This window comes from Zootoca vivipara, chromosome 13 (genome assembly GCF_965207765.1).
Source record: "Zootoca vivipara chromosome 13, rZooViv2.hap1.1, whole genome shotgun sequence".
Lineage (NCBI taxonomy): Eukaryota > Metazoa > Chordata > Lepidosauria > Squamata > Lacertidae > Zootoca > Zootoca vivipara.
Window position 1 is genome coordinate 6,794,419 of NC_142596.1, and position 17,099 is coordinate 6,811,517.

General features: G+C 47.4%; 2 protein-coding genes across 6 annotated transcripts in view; both read left to right on the forward strand.

Moving 5' to 3' along the window:
- The window catches only part of NEDD4 (NEDD4 E3 ubiquitin protein ligase), a 49,517-nt gene extending 43,371 nt beyond the window's left edge, over positions 1 to 6,146 (forward strand). For 4 of the 5 annotated variants that reach the window (XM_035130940.3, XM_060282816.2, XM_035130937.3 and 1 more), the window contains 7 exons: positions 744 to 817; positions 1,021 to 1,081; positions 1,582 to 1,641; positions 1,746 to 1,853; positions 2,405 to 2,501; positions 4,062 to 4,134; positions 4,249 to 6,146. In XM_035130940.3, coding sequence (XP_034986831.2) covers positions 744 to 817; positions 1,021 to 1,081; positions 1,582 to 1,641; positions 1,746 to 1,853; positions 2,405 to 2,501; positions 4,062 to 4,134; positions 4,249 to 4,351 — 576 coding nt within the window. In that variant the 3' untranslated portion in view covers positions 4,352 to 6,146. Of the gene's footprint in view, positions 1 to 743; positions 818 to 1,020; positions 1,082 to 1,581; positions 1,642 to 1,745; positions 1,854 to 2,404; positions 2,516 to 4,061; positions 4,135 to 4,248 lie in introns of all 5 variants that reach the window. The other variant, XM_088657462.1, reaches the window with a different exon arrangement.
- A 6,363-nt stretch (positions 6,147 to 12,509) lies between these two features.
- Positions 12,510 to 17,099, forward strand: part of PRTG (protogenin) — an 81,051-nt gene continuing 76,461 nt past the window's right edge. The window contains exon 1 of the mRNA XM_088657136.1: positions 12,510 to 13,872. The gene's annotated coding sequence lies outside the window, so the exon portion shown is untranslated. The remainder of the gene's footprint in view (positions 13,873 to 17,099) is intronic.

The window sequence follows — 17,099 nt, forward strand, 5'->3', positions numbered from 1 at the left end:
GCGCTGGACCAGTTTCAGTTATTGGGGTCTGAAGATGTGGATAAGCAGCTCATGGAAGGGCAGTCAACCACCTGCCTGTGCTTCAGGTGTAAATACACTGATTTGATTTTGATTTTGAATTGCATCATTGTTTCATTGTAACTCGCCCTGGGACCCTATGGTGAAGGGCCTGTAAGAAACCTCACAAATAAATGGAGAAATCCTGAAGCTCCACCAGCAAGCCCTGCAGCTGGTAATAGCAAGCCTTGCCTGTATCTCACCACTCACTTCAGGTGATCAGCAAATAGGAGGCCTGTATTTATGGAGGGAGGGACGCGGTTGGTGCTGTGGTCTAAACCACAGAGCCTAGGGCTTGCTGATCAGAAGGTCGGCGGTTCGAAACCCCACGACAGGGTGAGCTCTTGTTGCTCAGTCCCAGCTCCTGCCAACCTAGCAGTTCGAAAGCACGTCAAGAGTGCAAGTAGATAAATAGGTACCACTCCGGAGGGAAGGTAAACAGCGTTTCCGTGCGCTGCTCTGGTTCGCCAGAAGCGGCTTAGTCATGCTGGCCACATGACCTGGAAGCTGTACGCCGGCTCCCTTGGCCAGTAATGCGAGATGAGCACCGCAACCCTAGAGTCGTCCGCGACTGGACCTAATGGTCAGAGGTCCTTATACCTTTACCCATTTATGGAGGGGGGAGGAGGAGATTTTGCCTTACGCCTTATGTAGTGCTTTGTTTGCTTTGGTCCTCTTGTCTTTAGACTCATCAGCATGAATTGAAAACTGGAGGGTCAGATGTGGTGGTCACAAATAAGAACAAGCAAGAGTATATTTAGTAAGTAACAGACTGCAGAACTGACACCCCCCTTCCCCTTGTGTGTGCATTTTCCAGTGGCAACTGTTCGCCATAAATTCTCTGTTCAATTTCCAAACTGGTCCAATCTTAAAGCTAATGCTATGAAGAATCTGTAAAAACCTTTTAAATGTAGCTGTTATGTTGTTGTTGTTTAAAATTAAATACTTCCTTCCATTTTACAGTCTTGTAATACAGTGGAGATTTGTGAACAGGATCAGGAAACAAATGGCTGCCTTCAAAGAGGTACCATATTTTGCAGATACTATTTGTGTTCTAATGTTGTCAGTAGTCTGTTTCAATATTGATTTCTGTCCATTAATTTTTACCTGTGTGCAATTGAATCTTTACCTTGCTCTATACCTAGAGTGGCTTGCATTATTATTTTTAAAGCCGCAAAGCTGTGTGAACACAGCATGAAACCCCAAAAAAGAATGTGGAAAACTTAGATTCTCTCTCTCCCCCCTCTTAACTCCAGCCGTATTTTATGGGGATGAATTTTGTCAGAAGCAGCTCAGTGTGTCTACATAAGATCAAGAAGATGTGTCCTGCTGCTGCAAAGGGTTTGCTTTTTTTGTCTCAGTCAGGATAAAATAGAAATCTGTCCTAAATGTCTTCTGAAATGCAATGGGACCAAGGTGCAGCAAAGCTTCTTTGAGGGGGAGTGCCATAAAAGTAGGGTTGTGGCTACAAGCACATTGCCATGCCAATTGTCCAGCTTGCCTTATGCCTCTTCTGTATTCTAGGGTTTTTTCGAACTAATACCACAAGATCTCATCACAATCTTCGATGAAAATGAATTAGAGGTAAGCTTTCTTCTGCTTCTTTCAAAACCTGTTTCCTTTGGGGATTTTGTGTGTTGATATTTTCCGAGATAATGTTTCCTCTCTCTCTCTCTCTCTCTCTTCAGTTACTGATGTGTGGCCTGGGAGATGTAGATGTGAATGACTGGAGGGAACACACAAAGTACAAAAATGGCTACAGTGCAAATCACATAGTTATTCAATGGTTTTGGAAGGTAACCAAAATGGTGATTTCATTCCTCTAGCAGAAACGTTTTAAGCAAATGTTAGGCCAGAATTGCATGAGAGTGTTTATGTCCTGCTACAAGTAGCAAAGAGTACATAGGGTGCTGAACATGCTCTCTTCTGCCATGGTTGTACTAAAGATGGATGGAACTCAACTTAAAACACTGGCACTGTTTAACCCACCCGTCACTGGTCCTGGCAACCTCCTAAGTCAGGCATCCCCAAACTACGGCCCTCCAGATGTTTTGGCCTGCAACTCCCATGATCCTTAGCTAACAGGACCAGTGGTCGGGGAAGATGGGAATTGTAGTCCAAAACATCTGGAGGGCCGAAGTTTGGGGATGCCTGTCCTAAGTTAACAACAAATGCTTCTTCTGTGCAGTGGAAGCCAAAACAAAAAACTCCACCCAGAATGAAACCAGGCTAATTTGCTCTGAGCAGACACTTAATAAACAAGCCACGTTGACCAGATTGAACAACAGTGAACACTTGTGATGGTCATAATGTTAGCATTTCAGTAAGTCTTTATAACTCTTCCTAGGCTGTGCTGCTGATGGACTCTGAAAAAAGAATCCGACTCCTTCAGTTTGTGACGGGCACATCCCGCGTACCTATGAATGGATTTGCCGAACTATACGGTATGTACTTGCAGGCAAGTAACAGTTACTATAGCAAGGCATTTGCATGGGCATTCTAGAGCAAATCCTTCACACGCTGAGTCATCCTTCAACAACCTCATAATTACAAATCGTCAATATTATCCCTGTATCACAGATGGGTGTGTCTCTGTGTGAAGCTGAGGTGGCGGTGGCCTCTTTGTGAGTTTATGGCCTAAGGTGGGCTTTTAAGTTATTGCCTTCAAAATCTCATTGGGGTAAAATAACGCCCTAAAAATAGAGGGCATGCCTGTCCCAATATCATGTGTGAGCAAGTTAAATGTCGGGGGAGCTTGTAGAGGGATTTGTGGGGTGTGGGTGGGTCCCTGCACTTTCTACCTGCCAGTTTCCCTCAGGCTAGAGCAGGTGAGCCAGTTGGCATGGGCGTACACCAAGTCCTCCTGATAGAGGCAAAGGGGGAAAATCTTTGGTAAAGATTATTGATATTGCAAAGGGAATCAAGGGGGGAGGGGTCCTTTAGCACAGAATGTTAATCTTCTAAAGAAGAGTCATAAAAGATTATTACAGATAAAATATAGATAAGTAAATGCAGAAACGGGGCCTACATTTCCCATCTGGCCTGAGCCTATTGCCAGCTTTGCATGGCCCTTGTTCTCCATTGGACTTGGGAGGACATCCAGCAAAGGATTACTTATCCTCCACCCAATGGACCTTGCAGAATGTCCTCCCAAGTCCAATGGAGAACAAGGGCCATGCAAAGCTGGCAATAGGCCCAGGCCAGATGGGAAATGTAGGTCCCATTTCTGCCCCATTTCTGTAAAGCTGATAAAGCACATGTGATCCCTTGCATGTGCCCTTCCTGTCTACCCTCCCCTACACACACACACACACACACACACACACACACACACCCCTCTCCAATGTGGGGTTGGGGAGATGCAGCTGACGAAATTACCAGCTCTTGTTTATACCCAATAACTAGAATTAATTTAATAACTAATGGGAAGATGTATTGACTTGTTCGCGCTGCAATTATCCAAATAGGAGCAAAAAAAAAAACTTAACAGGACCTCTCCACCTTGCTCCCTCAGAGCTGAGTTGTCGGAGCAACTCAGTCTGCATGTTCTTGGAAAAAAAACCTCTTAAATATCATGATTCACCACTTTTGTGAATGGCTGCACAAGGTGCCATGAACCCGTATTGGGGGGGGGGGGGTGTCACCAAGTCTAGAGGCACTTTGGAATCAGCACATGACATTGAGGTGCTGCTTTGGCGTTCAAGCAGCCTCATCACGTTCATTATGTCAGGAACCCTTTACCACGCTCCTGCAAGGTAGGCTTTTGACCTTGTGTTGCAGATGAGGAGGGGTTTGCCACAGGGCAGAGGTAAGGTCTTCTCCACTGGACCACCTTAATTCACAAGTCAGTCTGGGCCCCTACCCTGCCGTAGCTGGATTAGTTTCTTTTTCCCCACAGTTTGCATGTTCCACTTCCATAAATGAGAGCTGCCTGTAGCCAAGGCTTACACTGTGACCAGGTGAGGATCTAAAATCATCAGGCTTGCTGTGTATGTTCTTTGCAGGTTCAAATGGACCACAGTTGTTCACCATTGAGTACTGGGGCAGCCCTGACAAACTGCCGAGAGCTCATACTTGGTAAATATTCCTGAGCATGAAGTGTTCTGTTGAGATTGTTCCTCTGTCCGTCCTTGATATAATATAGCTGTTTTTCTTGTGTCTCTTCTGTTCACCTCCACCCCCACTCCCCAGTTTTAACCGCTTGGATTTGCCTCCATATGAATCTTTTGAAGACTTGTGGGACAAGCTACACTTTGCAATTGAAAATGCTCAGGGGTTTGATGGCGTTGACTGAGCCCCAGGAGAGGAGGGTGACAATGCTGTACTTCTTTTCTGCGCTGCAGTTTGAGAGTTTACAAGCAAAACAAATATTCCAGGGACTCTGTTGCTTCATTTAAATGGCAACTGAATCTTTACGGTATCCGTTTTTAAAAAAGAAAAAGTGTTAATTTCAGTTACAGCTAATTGTATTTTGCATTTCAAACTCTTGCCTGTTGGATTAGCGGGTGCACATGAACACTGGTGAGGCTGGCATGAATGAGCCTTGCATTACCTCTTACAAGAATTTGCCGCCTTGGCAGTCTTAACTACTGAAAGCGTAAGCTGTGAAAAGCAGAGTGAATCTGTCTGTCTGTCTTCCTTCCATCCGTCGGTCCACATGTGCATTCTCTCTCCAGAGGTGGCCAGACAGCCCATGGATTCTGCTCTTGGGTTGCGAAGCACTTCTTCAGACTTTCCAAAGCACCTTAACTATATATTTGGGTAACGGTAAAATCTTTCCACCTGTGCACAGTAAACTGGCTCTGGCTGCACTTGTGCACATTGCTGCAGGCGCTGAGCTGGTAGGGCTTGTGCCTGGGTGCTGGATGGCAACTTCCCTGTCCAGCTGTGCTTGCTCTGAGCAGCGAGGAGCAATGCTCGGAGACTGGCAGCTGCTTCCCTGGGCATTGCACAGGAGGAAACTTCTTCCCAGTCGATTGTGCCCAGTTGTTTCCTTTTTAAGTATTCCCAATTCTATTTCTAAACTTTTTAACTTTTGAGATTAAAAAGTAGCATGGACTTAAATGAGATTGTTTTAAAACTTGTTTGGATTTATATGCTAGTGTATTTTTGGTAAATCATATTTTGATAAATTGTCTAACAATATTTTCAGCTTTGCTTTTTTTGAACTCAAGACAGTCTTTTTTGTTTTTGAATACTACAGTGTTAAGTCATAGCAAAATGCCTTTTCATATTCATTCTTGCAGTATTGCACCACGAAATAAAAATAAAAATGCAGACATGTTTACAGGGTTTTGCGGGCCAAATTCAGCAATCTGATCTGTGAGTGACACTTCTCAGAATAAGCACCCAGGGCAGAATTTGGCCCTGAAATTAGTTTAGATGTTACAGGACTCCCCTTCCATCCCTATTCCAACTGCATTTTTATATTTTGTCAACGGTTAGTCTAGAAACCAAATAAAAATACAGTATAACCAAAGTTATAGTATATAATGTGCAATTAAGCATGAAACATTTTGTACATTTGTTCAATAAGAAATAAGGATATTTTAGTATGAGCGTCAGGGCTGGTATTTTGGTCAATACTGGTTTAAAATCATGTTTTGAGAAGTGGAAGTTTACACAACAGTCTTTGGTTTTGATTGACTCTTGAACCCTTTTGTTATGCATGTACCTGGAGCAGTTCCCCAAGTGCCACAATCCTGACCCAGTTGGAAGGGGCTCGTGCCTGACTCACTGGGCTGCCGCAACACTTGGTGAACTGCATCAAAGATGTGGAGAAAAGGCAGGTCCACCCCTGTGGGCAGTTGGCATCTCAGATGCATGTTGTCGAAGACCTGCAACTCGCCCTAACAAATGGGCCTTAAGGGGTCTTTCAAATCCTTTTTGGACGGGGTCTAATGCATTCAAGAGTATTACAAGTAAATAAAAATGACTATTCAATCTACATACTTTTGGGGGGGGGTTGTGTGTGTAAAATTTGGAATAATCTGTCTGTATAAATTTGAATGTAACAGAGTACTTTAGTCTAACAAATGAACAGCCTGAAGAACCTGAAACAGTACAGTAAATAAAATCTATTCTGATAAGCTGGCTGGTTGTCAATTCGGTACTACTGAAATGGTCTATAATTACGTAGTTCTCTGAAGCAGCCATTCCCATCAGTTTCTCCTCCTTTGTCTCTTACCTTCAGGAAATATCTGCCCCCAAAGCTCTTACTATCTATCCTCTTACCTTTCACTGTTCCTTGTTGTGTGGATCAAATGAGGAGGTGGAGAACCAGGTACACCACCTTGAGCTCCTCGGAGAGGAAAGTGGCATATAAATGCAATAAATATATAAAAACCCTGAACTATGAAGTGGAAACTGTGTGTGAAAACCTATGACTGTGGTTCTCCAACATTTTTCTCTGGGCCACACTTTCAGAATAGAAATTTGCTCATGCCACACTGAATTATTTTATTGATAAGAAAACAAGAAGAAACAACAACTAGCAGTGCTTGATTTATAACATGCTTTACAATATGATCATGGGACATCCAGAAAGTATGAAACAATGTAGCTACATAGGAACACTTATCATTCCCAAAATATAATTATAAACATATATACCTTAAGTATGTATGCAAACTCAGTGAGAGGCATGAGCTTGCTTTTGTCAGGTAATCTCTAAATTGAGACAAACACACGTCATGGAGCACCAGAAGAATAACCAATGATCTTGAAGAGAGGCATGGACGCTATTTCTGATTGCATATCCAGGTTTTTTATTTTATTTTTATACTCTACTAAGCTGCACTGAAATGTTTAAATGTTTTTTTATTGCCTTTGAACCTTCCTGCCACATTTGCCATCCTCTCCTGCCACACCATTTGAGAACCATTGACCTATGACAAAATGCAGTGGTTTATTTAATGCTTAGATAAAAGCAACTCCCTAACATGCAACTGTGAAACCAGGCATCAGTTGATTTGCCTTATTATGTAGTTGGATGATTATGAAAACCAAGCTTATTTCTTGGATCAAGCAAGTCTGTGAGTTGCAGCCTGCCAGGCAGCCACAAGATGTCCAGCTTCCCTCTGAGCCAGGCATCCCCAAACTTCGGCCCTCCAGATATTTTTGACTACAATTCCCATCTTCCCTGACCACTGGTCCTGCTAGTTAGGGATCATGGGAGTTGTAGGCCAAAACATCTGGAGGGCCGCAGTTTGGGGATGCCTGCTCTGAGCCTTCCACAGCCCCTAGAGATGATGGGTGAGGTTTGTAAAATGGGTTATATTCCACTTAGTCCAGATGATTTCTTTCAAATGGGGTGTTAGATCAAGCTTCCCCAACCTTGGCCCTCTAGATGTTTTGAGACTACAATTCCCACCATCCCTGACCACTGGTCCTGCTAGCTAGAGATCATGGGAGTTGTACGCCAAAAACATCTGGAGGGCCGAGGTTTGAGGAAGCCTGAGTTAGATGAAATGCTAAACATGCAGTTCAGAGGCTGATCACAGATAAAAAACCGCAAAGGGTGAGGGTGGGATCAGCCAATGTATAAGTTATCTAAGATTGTGAAATCGGCTGCCTTTGCATTTCTTCAGTAGAAGAAGTGAAATGTTGCCCTGCAGCGCAACTCTGCTCTGAGTGACATACATCAGTCCCTTTCTCCCTTTGATTCAGCTGCTGGTCATCTATTACAGGAGGTCTCACTTGTTTCCCATCAAGGTGAGTGAGGTTAAAAGCGCTCTTGCTATCCACAAGATATCCCAAGCCATTTTTGCTAGTCTATCTTACTGTTATAGATAGCTTCCTGTCTCTCCTCAAATATTCAGTCGCAAAGATTTTCCCTGCACCTTTGCAGGCAATGAGTAACAACACTAATTATGAGGAATCTCTTTCTTGGGAGATTGAGACAATTTTGATTACTTGTCAAGCTCCACCAGAGGGCATAACAAGCCAGTTATCACATTGCAGATGAATTTAGGGCCAGAGCGAGAGTACTCAAGTTTAGGACTCAAAATACAGTACTCTGAAATTTGCCACCTGAGGTGCCCCAAATCACCTGGTAGGGATATTAATGGGGTCTGAAGGGAACTGGACCCAGTAACAAAAGGCTGGAGAAAAGCTTCATGAACACAAAACAATAGGATCCACCATTCATCCTGAATATGTGATAAATTCACTCAACTTGGCAACTGTTCCCATTGGAGTAAGCCGAAACCTTTTCATTTCCAACTGAATGTTCCACAGGATGCACCACAAGGGGGACCCACCAAATCTTATGAATACCATCTTAAATAACTCCAAAATGTGGTTCCCTCCAGAAGTTTTGGACTACAGCTTCCACTAACTCTGAGCAGCATGATGGGAGTTGTGGTCCAAAACATCTGGAAGGCACTAGGCTGCTGAAGGCTGCACTGAGTTTTCCTAGAAGGCAGCTGTGCATTAAAAAGTAGTAGGTGTTTTTAGTGAAATGTCCAAATGGTGAGGAAATGTATGAAAAAGTGGCTATAGTGGCTCTGGGTTATATTTGGAGAAAGCACTTGTACCACTGGATTTGCATATACCAGTTGTTGGAAACCACAGGCGGGTAGAGTGCTCCTGTGCTCAAATCCCACAGGCACCTGAGTGGCCACTGTGAGAACAGGATGGGCCCTTGGCCTGATCCAACAGGCTCATCTTATGTTCTTCACTTTTCCGCAGTCCCTCTGCTGCCTCTCCTCTCTCTCAGCCACTGCCAGCTCTGACCCCATTATGATATTTTATACTTTTGTACAGTACACTGCTATTTTCCTGCCAGTTTAGTGTGGATAAAAGTTTTTGGAGCTCCTCATTCCTTTTCTTTTCCCCATTGGGTGCCATCCTCGTTACTTGGTTACCTAGGATTGTTTTCAACTAAGTCCTGCTTGGAATTAAAAAGCACTCATCCTGTTGCAGGATTCCCTGCTGATTCCATCTCTCCATAGCAAGAACTGACTTGGTTCATCCTTATTTTCTTTAACCAGCTTCTGATTCATAATAAAAAAAAGGTAAAGGGCCCCTAACAGTTAAGTCCAGTCACGAACGACTCTGGGGTTGCAGCGCTCATCTCACTTTACTGGCCGACGTTTGTGTGCAGAGTTTTTCCGGGTCATGTTGGCCAGCATGACTAAGCTGCTTCTGGCGAAACCAGAGCAGCGCACGGAAACGCCGTTTACCTTCCTGCCGGAGCAGTACCTATTTATCTATTTGCATGTTGACGTGCTTTAGAACTGCTAGGTTGGCAGGAGCTGGGACCGAGCAACGGGAGCTCACCCCATCACGGGGATTCGAACCGCCGACCTTCTGATCGGCAAGCCCAAGGCTCAGTGGTTTACACCACAGCACCACCCGTGTCCCTCTGATTCATAATACAACCCACTTAAAGATTAAAGCCACTGTCCATTGTCTACTATGCCAGCCTGCTTCTACTTGTGGAAGAGTGTTGCAGATGAATGTCTTCTGTGCAAAAATCCTCACAAAGTGCTGCCTCTGTTGTTGTGGCACCTGCTTTGGTGCAGTATCTCCCATGGAAGCAAGGACCATGCTACTTGACGCACAACCAGCAAAAGGTGTCACTTGTACTTTTGCCTTACTGGAAGTTTGCTGACATTCCTGGAGACATGCAGAAAGAGTACGGAAGGGGCTCGTTTCTGACTCCAGTTTGGTGCCAGGCAGAAAAAATCCTACTACAAAGCCTGTTGGGTCCAGGGAAACGAATTCCTCCCTCCCCTCCCCTTGTGCATCCAATCTGAGCTAAGCAAAAATTCCAAGAGTTTCTAGCATTAGCTGGAAACAACAGTTTGGTTAGCAAGATGAGCAAATGGACAAACTTTCATGGACTTTTTTTTTGTTTTTTTGTGTTTGTTTGTTTTTTGCAAAAAGGGCTTAAACAGCTTCAGAGAAGCTTTTGTGTGTGGTTTAGGACCTCTCCAAAATATTAGACTGCTGGTGGGGAGAAATATTGTCATGGAAGCTAGACCTGTGGTCCAGTGTGTGTGAGAAAGAGAGGCAGGGAGGGGGCTTGGGAGATGCCTTGGAGGCTTCCAATCTGTTTATCTTCACACTCCTGAGAGGTCATCGCTCTTGTGCTGTGACAGCAGCTGGTAGGTAGGAAGGGCCCTTTGGAGAAGGGGGGGAGGTTAAGATAAGGGGACAGGCCTGGTGGAGCCTCCTCTGGTCAGAGTTCCTGCATGTCTGTGGGAGATAAAATGGAGCAGAGGCAGAAGGCCTCAGTCATCTATCCTTCTGATGAGATCAAAGATAAAAAGGGGGAAATAAAACAGCTAATTCCTAGACATACATGTAAGAGTACAGACAAGGACATGAAACACGTTTGCGTATATCTCTGGGCCTCAGTAGGTCTCTTGTCAAGCTTTCCACCTTTCAAGTGTGAGTTTGTTAGGAAATTCAGTGATGTGGCCAAAATGCTGCAATAAAGAACAACTCTCAGGGGCACCCTTGGGTGGCAGGTTCAGCCTATACAAAGGCCAAAAAGCAGGTGACATTTCTAGCTAGGCATATTATGAACCCCAAGGTATATTTGTGACCGGGGGGGATGCTTAATTCTCAGTCCCTGAAAGCTCCTGTCCTCTTCCCTAAGTGTTTCCAGAACTGTGTGCAATGATAATGCCAGCTCTGGGTCCCTGCCAGAGGCAAGAGGTGGTCAGTGGCAGCTTCCTTATTACAACTGGAGAAATTATTGCAGTAATGTGGCCCTAGACTTCATTTCATGGCAGTGACGTTCTACCTCACATAGGAGGCATCATGTGGGGAGCACATGCCCTGCTTTCAAGCTTATTCCCATTGGGCTACTGTGAGAACAGGATGCAGGACTGGGCAGACCTTTGGTCTGATCCAGCAGCCCAGTTCTTCTTATGGAATTAAACAAGAGGAAAGAGTCGAGGAATATTCGCTACGGAAGAATGCTAATGGGAGTTTTATGCTGGCCACACACAGCACTGATGCTGAGAGATCTTTATCAGCCCTAAGTGCTGCATGTCATACCTTGCATAGCTTCAACAAGGTCTCCAGTTATAGCAGCAATTAATCAATATCCGAGCTACCGTAGGAGGACAGCCATAAATAGATACTGTAACTAGAAAAGAAAGCTGAGTTTGGCAGGCTCTTCAAATACATATTGCCCCAAGCCATTATTTTAAATATATAGGCGACAAATAGGAAGGCAACAACGGGTTAATGGTGCTTGAAGGGACATTTTTTGCCCTTTATCAGCCGCCTTTCTTCTACTCTGGGACCCCGGCAGCCCCCACGAAGCTCCCCTTGGTGTCCCTCAGCAGCTCCCCGCGTTTGATGGTCTACTTCGGGCAGGAGCAGCGCAGCGAGCGAGATGTTGGGGGGTCGCAGCCTCGGGAGAGACGGGTCTGCTCCCTGCGCTCAGGTTGCAGCGGGCTGCTGGCTCTTGGGGGATCTTGTGCCCTTATTGCACGGCCTGCAGCGAGGCGCTTTGCCACGGCCGGCGGGAAGCCCCTGCGCCCAGCTGCTCCTGGCTCTGGAAGCTCTTCTATGCAGCCCTGTCGGGCCGGACAGCGCTGCATAGAACCCCCGGGGCGAGGAGCCCGTTCAGGAGGGCGCGCATGAAAGCGCGCTGCGTGTCCCCACCGGGCCCCCGTCCTCCCCACAGCCGCGCCGGGGCAGAGGCAGCGAGGGGATCCCCCGGGAGAGCCCGCCGGCAGCCTCCTCCCCCCGCGCCGGCTGCAGCGCCCCCTCCTCCTCCTCCTCTCAGGCCGGCGCTTGGCGAGGCTGACCTCAGGTGCCTGCGCGGGGGAGGGGAGGGAGGGCTGCCTCCCCCCGCCGCCCGGGTCCAGCCAAAGGCCAATGAAGAGGCACCGAAAGTAGGGCCGGGGAGCCCCTCGCGCCCCCGCCTCCTCCCCCTCGCCTGTCCTGCCGGACCCTGGCCGCAGCCCCCTCCTCCCTTTTGTGTGTCTTTTCACACTGTGTCCCTGCGCAGCCCCAAGCGGGGAGGGGGGTGAAGAAGAAAGAGTTCCCCGGCGGGCGGGCGCGCTGGCCGGCAAGGCAGAGAGAAGCCATTCGGCCCTCTGGACGGACGGACGCGCTGCTGGCCGGAGGAGGGCGATGCCCCAGAGAGGCTAAATGGCGCCCCGACGGAACCCGCTCGTCGCCTTCCTCGCCCTCCTCGCCCTCCCAGGTGAGCCGCCGACCCGGGCGCCGCGCATCCCCCGAACTAACTGGCCGACCGCTCGGCCGGTCCTCCTCCTGGCAGCCGGCCCAGAGGAGGAGGAAGCGGCCGCCCTCCCGCCAGCCCGGCCCCTCCTCTCCTCCGGCTCGGCGCTTCCCCTTCCCACCTCCGGAGCCGCGGCATCCTCTGCCCAAAGCCCGCCGGCTGCCCAGACTGCGCGTCTCCGTCCGTCGGAGCTCTTCCCCGGAGCAGCGCTTTTTCTTTTTTTGGGAGGGGGGGGCGCTCGCCCGCCTCGCTGCCTCCCGGCCGCTGAGGGCTCCCCCCCCCGCCCCACGCCAGCCCAGCACTGGGCTAACGAGCTCTTGTAAAAAGAGCCTTTTACGAGGCGCCCCGCGCGGGATCTTTTTTTTTTTGACGAGCTTGTAAAATTAGCGACCGGCTTGTGGCCTGGAAGGGGCCCTGCGACGCGGCTTGAAGACCCGGGTCGCAGGAGCGCCTGTTCTCTATGAGTGTGTGTGTGTGGGGGGGGTTCCCTTCATTCCCGCGTTGGCTGGAGGAGTAGAGGCGGCTCAGGGGCCATTTCCACACAGGGACATCTTACGAGCCCGGCACCCCAGCTCGGAAAGGGACCTTTCCCCGCGGAGGCGAGGGAGTATTTCCCCGGCGAAAGGAAGGGGAGCCGCACGGGACGCCTCCCGCCCCTCCGGGTCCTGCTTCCCTCCGCGGCTCTCCTAGGAGCGCTTCTCCCCAACAGCCCCAGCCAAGCCGGCAAGACAGGGAGCTTCTCGGGGTGCTGCGAGGTTGAGGCGGTGGGTGCCCCCCTGACTGGGCCTCCTGGTGGTAGCATGCCCGTTTGCTCCCCTTGGCCAACGAGGGTGGGACTGTGAAACCCCAACGGGCATCGATAGTGCTGGGGCTCTAAATTTTTCCGGGGCGGGGAGACATAACTTTCTTCCCAAAGGACCTTTAAATAAAGTTATCCACGTGTTAGCTCCTTCCCCTCTCCTTTGATCTGGTCGCCATCTGTTTGGTTGGGCTGCAGTGTTTGTTCAATTAATCTGTTAATCAATTTGACCAAAAACAAAAAACCCACTTCCAATCAACAAAGAGAAAAAGCTCTCTTTCAGCTTTTAAACAAGTACAGTTTTAAAAATGTAACCTTTAGCAACTGCACCCAGCAAACACTGTATATAGATATATAATGTTTTCATGTGTGGAGTGTTATTAAAATATTTCAGGCCTCCAGCACTTTAAGGCAGTTGCACAGTGTTAGCATGAGTTTGACTGTACACAGAAAAGAAACTACTTTCTTTCTCTTTCCTTTCCCCTCTTTCTTGTTCTCTCAGGAATATGGTGCTTTAGTGAACTGTTTTTTGCGAAAGAGCCTCAGGACGTAACGGTTGCTAGGAAGGAGGCTGTGGTTTTGGACTGCCAGGCACGAGGCGAAGTCCCCATCACCATCACGTGGCTCAAAAATGGGGTGAAGGTGGCTGAAAATGAACGGATCTACACTTTGTCTAATGGCTCTTTGTACATCAGTGAAGTGGAGAGCAAACGTGGGGAAACGCTGGACGAAGGACACTACCAGTGCTTGGCTCTCAACAAATATGGTGCTATCCTCAGCCATAAGGCCCACCTTACCTTAGCCAGTAAGTTATCACGGTTGTTCTTCCCTGTTGATCATTTCCTTCCTTTGTAAACCTGTTCAGGAACAGAGTGACAACATTAGCCCGTGTGTGCGCAATAAAATGCATTGCTATAATTCTTCCAGTACAATTTTAAACCTTACAGGAATTTTAAATGACTTCATGGTTCAGTTTGTAAACGGATGTGTTTGTGAAGCCTCTTTTAACCTCTGCTACATAGAGGTTGACTTTGCCTGGGCTACTCCAAATAGTACACCTGGTGTCTTCCTAAAGGGAGATTTCTGAGTGAGCGAACTATTGCTGCAAACTATATTTCAAAACATAGTGAATACATGAATTTACAACAGCCCTTTCCCAGCTTGGCACCCTCCAGCTCTTTGGGGCTGTAACTCCCATCAGCCTCAGTTTGCGTGGCTGCATGAAATTGGGGCTCATGGGGGTTTCTCTCCTGCTGCTGTTGGACTACAACTGGTTAAGGAAGGCTGGCTCTCAGGGACCTAAATATTTGTGAGATGCTTGCCTTTAAGCACATTGAAGCTCTATTTTGTTGTTGTTGTTAATCTGCTGGTATCAGAGTTGGGAATCCACACCTGCTGCCATCTTGCTTTGAAGGGCTGTAGTTCAATGGTACAGCATCTGCCTTGTATACTGAATGCCCCAGCTTCAATCCCTGGCTTCTCCAGGCAGGGCTGGGAACTGTCTCCTGCCTGCAACCTGGGAGAGCTGCTACAAGATAGTGTAGACAAGTTAGTGTAGACAGTACTGAGCTAGATGGCAAAGTGACCTGACTACCTATAGGGCAGCACTTCCTGTGAAAGAGGATCATTGGTCCTCTGTAAGTGTGCCACTGCTGTTCCTCAACTGGACAGAAGGGTACTCAGCCCTGTGTTGGTCTGCAGCAGCAAAAACAATGAATACTCTTCTAGCATGGGCTGATGCATTTTCATTCTGTACAGCTAAATTTGGGGGAGCGGCTGCTGTGTTCATCTGTAGATGAGTGTGTACTGCAGGCATAGGCAAACCTGGCCCTCCACATGTTTTTGGCCTACAACTCTCATAATCCCTAGCTATCAGGACCAGTGGTCAGGGATGATGGGAACTGTAGTCTCAAAACATCTGGAGGGCCAGGTTTGCCTATGCCCGATGTACTGTATATAGCTGGCATCCCTCTGTCCCAGGAGACAAGGGAGCAGTGTACCTTTGGGTATGTGGTCAAGCTGTTGGAAGGTTGCGGCAACTGCTGTGCCTGTGCTCATCTGTAGATGAGTGGTGCTCAAGTTCCCCCCCCCCTGGCCCATTTGAAAATTGCTGAGCATCTTTGGCAGGCCACAGATATTTCTGCCTGCTGTAGCAATTGTAATCCTATATAATTCAGATTGTGATAACAGTAAAATATACTTGGGAAATAAAAGAAGCAATAAAATACAATTAAAAATCAATATGAATATTTTATATGATGGATGTTCCAATTCCCACCTGAATGAAGCTTGTGGGCTAATGGCAGTCCAGAGGATAGAGTTTGAGAACTCTTTGCTGGAGATGCAGAAACAGCCCTCTCACAATGCTTCACACACCTGATGAAGGGGACTCTAGTCTAGGGAGGTTTATGACACAATATATATATTTGTTAATCTTAAGGTGCTGCAAGACCTTAAAAGTGTGTTTTGTCCCACAGGAGTCACTGTTGGGTCCCAATGAGAACTTAGATGTTGGTGCCTGATGCGGAGAGTTTGTTTAGAGACTAATTATTTACATAGTGTCTAGAGATCACAAAAGGCCACTCCATATGCTGCCACAGAAGTGGGGAAAGGAGGAAGGAGTGATATATTTAACCACTTCTGTGTAAGGAATGAGCCAGCTTCTCAATGCTGCATGTGGTGGTGTGAAAGCCATTACTTTATTTGTAGTTACTAATGTTTAGATTATGCTCTTCTTGCATCTCGGGATTTAAGGCAGCATACATGTGTGTGTCTGTGGAGAGTCCCAGGTTGTGGAGAGTCCCAGGTTGTATCTTATCTGAGCACTGACTGACCAAACCCAGAGCTGCTTAACTCCAGCTTAAGTTGTGCATCATGTGCCTGCAGACCACACCTAGATTTTAAATCCAACAGTACGGTACTTTTTTCAATTACTTTAGGAAGGGAGGGATGCCACAGGCAGGTAAATACCAGGGGCAGGGAGAAATCGCCTCCACTCACACAGGCACCCCCTTTGAGTTTCTTCCCCAATGTGCTATTGAAGGAGGAAGCCCCAGTTTGAGCAGCCTGGCTTACTGCAGGCATGTATACGAGTGTTGGGAATGTTGATGAGAAGGGACCAATAAGCGGCAAGGGGGACGACGACACACATGTTTGGCTGTGCAGTGGCATCTGGTTGGCCAAATGTGATGACTGGAAAAAGGCTGCCACTTATTTTGAAAAGTGCAAGACCACATCAGGGTGTCCCTGCATGGGCTTTGCTTATCATACAAAAGCCCTCCCACCCTCAGCCAGTACAGTGGCTCTTGCAAGGAGTTCATCCACTGTCTTGACCAGCAGGGGAGGAGTTGCTGCTGGGTTGTCGCCCCCAAAAAACTTGCACAGCAGAAGCATAGTTTCCCTTCAAATCCGTATGTTCTTTTCTCCCAGCCTTACTTACTTTTGTGTTCAATCTTCTGTGGGATGGAAATGGCCTCCCAGACTTTGAGTCTGGGTTTTTGTCTCAGTTTTGTTCCTTGTGAGCAAGCTTATTCAGGATCATTTTCCCTACAGCCTGACCCAAAACATGTCTAATTTTTCTTCCAAGTATGAGTGCAACCTTAAAAGTCAAATTTGTCTGTTTGTCTGTCTGTCTGTCTATTACATTTCTATACCGCCTTTGACTTCCAAGGAGCTCAAGGCAGTGCACCTGGTTATTCCCATTCCCATTCCATCCTCACAACCACCCTGTGAGGTTTAGGCTAAGAGATTGTGACTGGCCCATGGTCCCCCAGTAGTGAGCTGCATGGCTGAGTGGGGATTCAAACCCTGGTCTCCTAGGACCTAGGCCATAGTCCAACACTCTAACCCAGGCATCCCCAAACTGCGGCCCTCCAGATGTTTTGGCCTACAACTCCCATGATCCCTAGATAACAGGACCAGTGGTCGGGGAAGATGGGAATTGTAGTCCAAAACATCTGGAGGGCCGAAATTTGGGGATGCCTGCTCTAACCATTATGCCACACATTTAAACAGTTATCTGGGTGGTGGCAT